Below are 10,637 nucleotides of genomic sequence, written 5' to 3' on the forward strand. Positions count from 1 at the left end.
TTGTGCAACGGGGTGGCGCCCTAAAGCCCGGATCGGCCCTGCTGTGTATGCAACCCGGGGAAGCAGGGCATGCACTGAGGGATCGGGCCTGCCCTCTGCCACCTGGGGAGCGGGCCTAGCCAGTAGGTCGTTATCTCCTGAGGGGTCCCAGACTGAGAGAGGGCACAGGCCGGGCTGAGGGACCCCCCTCCCTGCCGAGTGCACAAATGTTTGTGCAGGGGGCCTCTAGTTCTTAATAACTAACTAATTATAATAGTAACAAAGGAGCTGCTTACTACATCTGTACATCATGTGCTAAGTTGACTAACGCATGTGCGGTACATACAAAGTTCTCACTGGTGCCAATCACACGCATGTGTTTTGATCTGACATTGTCAATCGTGAATTTGTTTGATACTCTATTATAGAGAAAGGGTGAATAGTGATATTAAAATATTTCTTCTAATTAATTTTCTTTCAATGTGCACAAATCTGTGCACCAGGACACTAGTATTTTATAATTTAGAACAGTTAACTCATGTAATATTAATTCCAATTAGGCTCTAAATATGCATGCATGTAATATTTTCAAAAATAATTTTCATGTTAAAGATTATTATCAGAAATGTTGAATGCTACCAACTAGCAAGGTTTACTTATACACAGCAAGTAAGGCCATTTTTCTCTGTCCTTTCTTCCATCTTAACTCAAAAGCAGATTGCTGTTTACGTTTGTACATGGTGTCCACAAAGCTTCCTTTCTTTTGAGTTAAGGCTAGTATGCTATTTGTTTAAGAGTACCTTGCTCTTTTTTAATTAGTTACATGAGCATGCAGCATACCTTGTGGATAGCATGTGGGACTGTGCTACTGAGCTGCTGAAAGACTGGGAATGTATGAATAGCTTGTTGCTGGAGGAGCCACTTAGTGGAGAGGAAGGTAAGGATGTTTAATTATGGTATTTTTATTGTTTAGACAGTTTTGAAAATAGGTTTTACTTATTCCATTTGTTTATTATTGTGCTAAAATAATTGAGTGAAAAACCTTTGTGAATAATTCTGTTTTCATACACATGAATTTTATGCTATGTAGATAGATGTAGTTGCCCTCAACATTCTTTAATTTTTTTTTGTATCTGTGTTCATACTTTCTTTGCTCAAATTGTGAACCAGTTGTATACAGATTTGTAATTTTTAGGAAGGTTTCACTTGTTTGGATCTTTTCTATGATACAGTAATGGAATTTTATTTATATATATATATAAATAAATAATAATATATATTAGGTCTATCACAGGCAGAAGGAGTTCTTATGTAATAATAATTATAAATGGCATTTAGGGAAAATACATAGATTAACTTTGATTTTGTTTTTTCAGCACTGACAGACAGACAAGAGAGTGCTCTGATTGAAATAATGCTTTGTACCATCAGACAAGCTGCTGAATGTCATCCTCCTGTGGGAAGAGGGACAGGAAAAAGGGTATGCCAATACATTTTTAGTATTCTAAACTATGTCTTTTTTTTAATACCATTTATAAAATTACATTTATAACTATAGAATCAAATTTTAAAATCTTTTATTTTTCAGATGATCTTTGCTTGTAAATATATGTTAGGAGTAAATTTTAGAACATTAGCAATTTGGAAAACTTCCATAAGATACTTTGTTAGTTACTGCAGAGATACAGTGATTGACAGTTCGTGCCTTTAAGACTGAATATAGTGCACTGTTTTAGAATGGTGCATTTGTCCATCCTGGTTTATTTTTAGATTTGCTTTACAGTTTTTTATTGATTGACTTGAGAGAGGAAGAGAGAGAGATTTGTTGTTCCACTCATGTATTCATTGGCTGATTCTTTTATGTGCCCTGACCGGGGATCGAACCCACAACTTTGGCATATTGGGATGACACTCTAACTACCTTAGATACTTTGCCAAGGGTTTTAGATTTGCTTTTAATGAAGAAAACATAATTATTCATTACAGAGGGGAAATTCCTCCTCTGGCTGGTGTGGCTTAGCTGGTTTTGTATTGTCCCATGCACCAACAGGGTTTGATTCCCCATCAGGGCACTTGCCTGAGTTGTGGGCTCTATCCCCAGTGAGGGGCCGGGCAGGAGGCAGCTGTTGGATGTCTCGCTCTCACATCGATGTTTCTCTCTCCCCCCTCCCTTCTTTTCTCTCTAAAAATCAATTATAAAGAAAAGTAAATAACAAATCAATTCTAAAATATATTTAATATGGGGAAATTCCTGTTTCCTGGGATTAGATTTTAATGTATTATTCCAAAGTTCACATATATTTGTATTGTAGACCAACAATTACATTTCAAGCTTTTTTGATTGTGAAGCACAAAAATAGAATTTTATATTATGACCTAGTACATATCTATATATATGTTTTTGTGTGTAACTAAATGAAATTTCATCAAATAATAAAACTTAGAGTATGTGATGTATTCTATTTTCTTTTGTTTCCTTTCTGTTTTTTAATTACTGGTAGTGACTTACTATGTTGAATTCATAACGCATGGATCATGGCCTACAGTTTAGAGTAGGATGAAATGGTATTTAATCCTATTATTATGTAAGCTCCTAAACTATAGTTCCTGTTCCTAACAGCTGCTTCTTGGTTAGTCTAATTGGGTATTGATTTTGCCTGTAGAACTATTCAAAGTTGGTTTTTTTTGTGTGGTTGTTATTTTAGGTGGCTTTTTTTGTTATAATGTGCAGGTTATTCTCTTTGTCACTTTTGCGTTTCAAGTTTTATAGTAGAAATTTTTGTATCCATCATCTAAAATGTACTTTTATTATTTATTTTGTATATCTTAAACAGAGAGTACGTAACAGTGTCAGTGGCTTAGTACTTATAAATGTCGTGTTACCTTTTAGGTGCTGACAGCGAAGGAGAAGAAGACCCAATTGGATGACAGGACAAAAATCACTGAACTTTTTGCTGTGGCCCTTCCTCAGTTATTAGCTAAAGTAAGTTTATGTCAATATCAGAATGTTACTAAGAAATGACAGATCTTGTTTGAAAATGTCACACAGAATTTTATTGTAATGTTTACCATTACTGTGAAGTTTTTAATTTTTTTTTAAATTTCAAAGTACTCTGTAGATGCAGAAAAGGTGACTAACTTGTTGCAGTTGCCTCAATACTTTGACTTGGAAATATATACCACTGGACGATTAGAAAAGGTATGCTGTTCTCTGTGTATTAAAACCCCTTGAAAAAGTATTAGTTTAGTTCATCATATTGTTTTAAACTATTTTTAAAAATATATTTGTAACTTCTAATGTGTAAGGAAACATAGCTTACATGTCTTCTGTATTTTATTAAGTTGGATTTAGAGAATGGCACTAATGCAGCTTCCCCTTGATTCATATGCACAGCCATACTCTCATTCCTAGCCATTATGTGACTATCACTGATTATTTACAGAGATTGGGGGTGGGTAACAGGACAATTACAATTACAAAAAGAAAGCAGCTAATATCCATTGAATATTTTTAATTTCCAGGAACTGTTGTAAGTTCTTTATGTGTTAAAATTCTCATCAGAGCCCTATGAAATGGTGATATTATTCCTGTTAATGTTAAGGAAATAAGTATGGGTGGATCAGTGCATTTATTTATCATGACTAGAAAAACACCACAAAATGTATGTCCTACTTGCAGAATTACTTTATTTTAAGCTTTTCACCATCATGGTGTACTCATTTTATGCCTACCATGTATACATTCGTTTTAATGAAAAAAACAAAACAAAACAACAACTTTGATTTTGCAGCATTTGGATGCCTTATTACGACAAATCCGGAATATTGTAGAGAAGCACACAGATACAGATGTTTTGGAAGCATGTTCTAAAACTTACCATGCGCTCTGTAATGAAGAGTTTACAATCTTCAACAGAGTAGATATTTCAAGAAGTCAACTGATAGACGAGTTGGCGGATAAATTTAACCGGCTCCTTGAAGATTTTCTGCAAGAGGTATATATTACAAGTATTTTGTCAGTTGGGCCCCCTCCCCTTCAGTAACTGAATTATTCACCTGTCCTGGTGATAGTCTCTAGCAGTATGTTGAAAAGATGTTCAGACTTTTTGTTCTATGATTCATCATGCTACTATTACTCCTCCACCAACAGAGGAAGGTGGTAAAATCTGTGACTTGGGGGAAGGTGAACGCAAAACTAACATCTTTTTATTTTATTTTAAAGAAATGATCTGGGAAGTTGCCAGGGTTTAGTTGAATATGAGGCTATTATGGAACAGAAAAGTAGAGCTAGCCTCTGGCCATGCAGTCTCAAAAGTAGGGTACTGTATTTCTTAGTATATGGTCTTTGATATCATAAAACTTTGAGGAACTGCTGTTATACCCACTGTCGAACTTTGGGTTTTGGATGTTCTATCTATTGTATTTCTAAAGAGGCTTAAAGCATGGCATTCAAACACACTTGTATTTTTATTGTGATTTTTATCATCTCTGGAAATATATTTAATAGTCTAATGGATTTGCATACAATAAAAATTCATACTTAAATTTATGTATTTAAGTCTTTTCAACATCACATTTATCATTAATGCTGCAAAAATCATAGGGACTTTGTAATTTTCAGGTTTCTTGTTTTAGAATTTTTTAATGTTCTTTTTGTTCATGTGTAACGTTGCATGCTTACTAATTTTTGCTTAATTGGCAGTTTGTTCAAATATTTTGGTGGACAATGATGACATTATTAGTTAAAATTTTTAATGGCTGTATTCTTCCCTGAATGTGATTGTTACTAGGACAAGATAATTTAAAATCAACCAGTATTTTGTTAATTAAGTTTAATTACTTTGTAGAAAAATTAAAGTTTAAAAACAACTAAGCATTTTTTGAGAGACCCAGGGTTTGATACAGTAAGTTGGGAAGTATTTAACAAACTTTATAAGTTTCATGTATTAAGACTCATACAATTTTCAAAAACTTAAGTCACTCTAAATTGTAAAGTTGATGTCCAGAAAGGACTAGCATGCCTAGTCCTTACTCAGAGCTTTTTTTCCAAATTAATTGTGATTGGTCTGATACATCTTTTTTGAGTGCTCTATTTCTTTTGTGTAGGGTTTGTCCTGTAGGTGTTATCTTTATGATCTTTTGCTTGTCCTCTAATATATTTCTCTTTATTGTCCTTATGTATTTATTATTGTGAAAGAGCAGATGTCTTCATAGTTTTGTGTCTAGGTTACATGAAGGAAAAAGTGAGAATGTCATTCACTTTTTCTCTCTTGGGTATAATGTACTTGTGATAACAACTGTGTCACCTCATTATTCCAGCCATATTACTTTAAATTTAGCCAGATTTCGGTATATACTGGCACAGTTAATATTTGGGTTTTATTAGGTTATTCTTTCTTTTCAAGGAAGTGTCGCCAATGTGATAGCCTGAAGTGTTTCACTTTGGTAGTTATTAATGTTTAATGTTGTATAATTAATATTCATAGGGTGAAGAACCTGATGAAGATGATGCATACCAGGTATTGTCAACATTGAAGAGAATAACTGCTTTTCATAAGTAAGTTGAATCTTAAAGTTTCTGATTTCTTAAAAGTGTAGCAATACCAACTTGCATAATTTGAGGTTATAAAGCTATCAAATTCATTGCTAAGTTTCTTGTGCTTTTTGGGGAAAAGTACTTGAATTGGATAATCACTGAAAAATTATGAACTAACATATTTGTAAGGAAATACACATTTTTGCTGTTGTGATTCATATTAAAAAGTTTGATATATTTTAACATCATTCTGTTAACACTCAAGTCCAAAACAAATGTGATTAAGCTTAACTTTTTAATATAACTTAATTCTTTTTTTACAGTGCCCATGACCTTTCAAAGTGGGATTTGTTTGCTTGTAATTACAAACTATTGAAAACCGGAATTGAAAATGGAGACATGCCTGAGCAGGTTTTTATTATTTACAAGTTTCATACTTAACTTTGAGAATGAAGAATTGTAACTTTAATTTTAACTTTATTTTCTTGGTTCTTTTTACAGATCGTTATTCATGCACTGCAATGTACTCACTATGTAATCCTTTGGCAGCTTGCAAAGATAAGTGAAAGCAGCTCTACAAAGGTTGGTGGCAGTTCATTGTAGTTTTTATTAATGTCATTAACTGTTTTCAGCAAGCTTATACATTTAATAGGACCAATTTATTTTGGTAAAGTCTTGCTTTTGATCTGTTTAGGCATGTGTACTTTAAAAAATAATTGTATTTATAGTTTGATGTGTATTGATCGAAAACTTGTTTAGCTTCAGAGTATGATTTAAAATTAGAAATTGTTCACATTTGAAGGTGGCACAATTTATGGATTTCCATATTATCCTCAATATTATCATATTGAGTATTTTTCTGAGAAACATAAATTTTGTAAACGATGACCAACAGCCTTTGAAACAAGCAGATGCAGCTATTGGATTACATAAATTGATGATAACAAGCCTTGGCATTGTTTTAGGATCATCTCGTTCATACTCAGAATCTCTCTTTTCCAAATTAGCGGAGGTACGGTTAATTACCCTTTTTGTCTTTTATTAGATAGGATGATTTTTAAAAATTGGAATAATATCTCACAGCTAATTTTTGTTTCTATTTTTCAAAAGTACAACCAGTATCCTTCACATAAGAAATGAAAGATGCAGTTCTTTTTTAAATTAATTTTTTTCCATTCGTAAGTTGGCCACCTTTCAAATTACAAACTGAGAATGGAGTATAAATCCTTACTCTTTAAGCATTTTTAGATAATGGGTTTATTAAAGATAGCCATATGTAGCGTTAGATAAATTTTCTCATTCTGAAGTACCCAGTCCACTTAGAATATTATCCATTAATATACCTGATATTTTGAAAGCTGCGATTTTGAAGAAAATTGGTCTCATGTTTAGTTCTCCTTTCTGATAAAGAAAACTTTAAATCTAATGTATAAGCAGAGTTAATGTAGTTAAATGTATGATGTTTAAGTGATTTAAAGTACCTTAAGTACTGGATTTTTTACATGGTATTTTTAAATGTGCAATTTTTTTCAAGGAGGACTTGCTGCGTTTAAAGAAACAGATGAGGGTTTTCTGTCAGATATGTCAGCATTATCTGACCAACGTGAATACTACTGTTAAGGAACAGGTTAGTAATTACTATATATAGCAATCTTTTAAAGCAATGTTAATAAATATTTGAACTGAAATAGAAAATTTAATATACTGATATTGAGCAAAGTAGAAATAACTTATATCCATCCATGTATACCATGCTCAAAAATTAGATTAATGCATTTATTTTGTACTTACATTTTATAAATTGCATTATAGATTACCCTCATTGTATTTATTCTGTGTTATTGTTTTCTTTATGGCACTCTTGGTAAACAGACTCATAGATATAAATTAAATATATGAAATTACAAATGTTATTCCTGAAAGTAACTAGTATAACAAGTATTTCTCAGGGAGGAAAGTTCCATATGGTTTTATCATCTCTGAGAATATTATCAGATATTGACATTCCTGCCTATCGTGACTGTGTGAGTTATTTTTTCTTATGTGAACGTTGTCTTCACTCTTATACCATTGTGATTCCAATACTGCTAACCTTCTCATTCTGGAAATATACTGTTACCTGGTATCATAGGTAGTTTTCCCACCTGTGAAATAAATTCTGATCCTGGGACTAAGAGCCTATTTAGCTACAATTCCCTAACAGAGGATTAATCTTTTTTTTTTTTTTTTGACAAATGCTTTTGTGGGACAGATGAATTTATAATCATTTAACAGGAAATATTAATAGCGATATAGTCAAAATGCTTATGGTGATTTCAAGGTTTTATGACCATTTCATTTTGCTTAGCCTTTTTTTATTGGGGTAGAGCCCCATTAGTCATTGTAAGTGCGGTTTTCAGCAGCTTATGTTATGTTGAGTACTATTTGTTTTAATTTAGGGTATATTTACTTCTTAAAGCTACCAAGAAAGTTGTTCAACTATAATTGTTCAACTACGAAGCTACCAAATTGTTCAACCCTTTTCTTTTGTTTGTCACTTGTCTTTATTTCATTTTTTAAAAAATGAGTATTATACTAATATTAAAGAAATACACTTGGATGCCGAAACCGGTTTGGCTCAGTGGATAGAGCATCAGCCTGCAGACTGAAAGGTCCCAGGTTCGATTCCGGTCAAGGGCATGTACCTGGGTTGCGGGCACATCCCCAGTAGGAGATGTGCAGGAGGTAGCTGATCGATGTTTCTAACTCTCTATCTCTCTCCCTCTCTGTAAAAAATCAATAAAATATATTAAAAAAAAGAAATACACTTGGATTGTTACAGCTAAAATGTTAGCTATATTACCTAACTGTTGGTCTCAGTTTTCTTATTTTCAATTCCCTTTGTTCCTTCCATATATACATACTTGGGCACAAATAAGTTAGAATATATTAAATGGCCAACACCCAATTACTGGATTTTGTGCATTCTTGCAAAAGTATATTGCCACAATTATTACATTGCTGAATTCTTTCCAGTTTTCAGTATATAATTTTCTATTATAGCAGTAAAGGATTTGGAAATTCAATTTTCATCTCTATAATTCAGATGAAAGGAACGAAATTTCTGAAGGTGGTAAATTGAGTTTAGATTTTACACTTATAAGAATAGGATTTTAATGAAGTATGCACTGATCTAAACTTAACATACAAAATATGCCACCAAGATATGCAACTTATTCCCTGTTTTTTTTGTGTGTGTGTGGTTTTTTTTTTTTTTAACAGTGTAAACATATAATTTCTTATGTAATTTGTTGTTCAAGTTTTGGAGATGGTTTGGTCATTAAATAGCTTGTGTTCAGTCTTCCTAACAAGCTTCTAGGACTATATCCTGGTCATCTCACCTGAACTGCTAGTTTACCTAATTAAAAATTGAAACCATATTTATCACTTTGTATTGTTACTATGTATGTATTTTGCAAAAGTTTGTGTAAACTCATATCTAGGTAGCTATAAATTACTTCTGTAGTAGTAAAATGAGAAGTGACTGAAAAAAAAATTAAATTCATAAAGAGGAAAAAAGGGAATGTGGTTAGTTCCAAAAAGGTAAAACTATGTTATAATTTGTATTTCTAGCAGTAGTCTTCCTTTATATGTAATTTCCTATTGACTTTGTGACCCCCAAATTCTATTTTCATTGGCCCTTCCCAACAGGTAACTTTTTTGTTACCTTCTGACTTATTTTTACCAGTGTTTGACTTCATTTAAAACTCCTGATAGAGTTTTGTTAAGCTCCTTGAAATAAAACTTTAGCCTTAAGTTTATTATGATACCTATCATGTTTGCCTAATTTGTAGTAAGCAGCCTACACTTGTTTATGTTTGTTCTACTTAAGCACCACATATACTATTGGCACTGAGAGTACTTAAAAAGTACCATAGACTTTGTTATCCATTTCCTAAGAGGTCTTCTATGAGATATTCATCTCTTTGGTATCATGTTTTTTCTTCCATAGAAGAAAAGAATGGTACCAAGTTTATGCATTATTTAATATTTGAGAATGTATACCATAAGAGTGTAGGATTTGGAGTCAGAAAACCTGAGGTTGAGTCCTGCCTGCATGTTTTGGTAATTTTAGCACATTACACAAGTCATTTAAGGTTGCTAAAAATAGCCTTGGCCAGTGTCTCTCTGGTTAGAGTTGTGTGGCCTTGCATCAGAGGGTTTTGGGTTCAATTCCTGGTCAAGAGCATGTCCTTGGATTGCAGGTTCAATCTGGTCTGGGAGCCTGGGGGAGGCAACCAATTGATGTGTCTCTTTCACATCAAGATGTTTCTGTCTCTCTCCCTCCTTCCATCCCTCCCTCCCTTCCACTCTCTCTAAAATTCAATGAAAAAAATATCCACAGGTGAGGATTAGCAATAATGGTGCTAAAAATAAAAAAGAATATTTGTGAAATTACCTTGCGGTTCGTAAAACATGATGTAAATATTAGTAATCATTATCATAGAAATTGCACTCTTAAGATTTCCAAATATAGAAAGTTGCATTCTATTTTTTTTTGTTAAACGTGTAGCAATTGGTAAGAAACCTTGATTTATAGCATATTGTCCTTTTTTTAAAAACAGGCCTTCACTATTCTGTGTGATATTTTGATGATCTTCAGCCATCAGATTATGTCAGGAGGGCGTGACATGTTAGAACCATTAGTTTACACCCCTGATTCATCATTGCAGTCTGAGTTGCTCAGCTTTATTCTGGATCATGTCTTCATTGAACAGGATGATGATAATAACAGTGCAGGTAATTTTATTGCTAGCATTTTGTTAAATCTGTATATCTACCATAAATCAAATTTAAGTAACAATGATCTTGAAGTGTTATACTACTATTTGATATTTTATGCCTAAAACATGAAACACAGGTACATGTTCCAGGACATTTGTGTTCATTCTTGCAACGTTTTAAAGACAGTGTGGTATCACAGAGCATAGGTTTTGGAGCCAGATCTTTGCTTCTCACTAGCCTTGACCCTGCTTTTCTAATTTATAACTACCTTTATAGAATTGTGTGAATTGACTAAATTGATCGAAGTGACTAGTACAGTGCCTGGGCATAGAGGTATTCAATGAAATTTATGCCCTCT

The 10,637-nt window shown here is 33.0% G+C and overlaps 1 protein-coding gene across 5 annotated transcripts in view; it reads left to right on the forward strand.

Moving 5' to 3' along the window:
* Positions 1 to 10,637, forward strand: part of STAG2 (stromal antigen 2) — a 95,868-nt gene that overhangs the window by 53,666 nt on the left and 31,565 nt on the right. For all 5 annotated transcript variants that reach the window (XM_015571961.1, XM_015571963.1, XM_006776029.2 and 2 more), the window contains 10 exons: positions 799 to 916; positions 1,356 to 1,459; positions 2,870 to 2,962; positions 3,089 to 3,178; positions 3,771 to 3,974; positions 5,466 to 5,536; positions 5,839 to 5,926; positions 6,017 to 6,097; positions 7,050 to 7,142; positions 10,120 to 10,294. In XM_015571961.1, coding sequence (XP_015427447.1) covers positions 799 to 916; positions 1,356 to 1,459; positions 2,870 to 2,962; positions 3,089 to 3,178; positions 3,771 to 3,974; positions 5,466 to 5,536; positions 5,839 to 5,926; positions 6,017 to 6,097; positions 7,050 to 7,142; positions 10,120 to 10,294 — 1,117 coding nt within the window. The remainder of the gene's footprint in view (positions 1 to 798; positions 917 to 1,355; positions 1,460 to 2,869; positions 2,963 to 3,088; positions 3,179 to 3,770; positions 3,975 to 5,465; positions 5,537 to 5,838; positions 5,927 to 6,016; positions 6,098 to 7,049; positions 7,143 to 10,119; positions 10,295 to 10,637) is intronic.

This window comes from Myotis davidii, unplaced genomic scaffold (assembly GCF_000327345.1).
Source record: "Myotis davidii unplaced genomic scaffold, ASM32734v1 scaffold569, whole genome shotgun sequence".
Lineage (NCBI taxonomy): Eukaryota > Metazoa > Chordata > Mammalia > Chiroptera > Vespertilionidae > Myotis > Myotis davidii.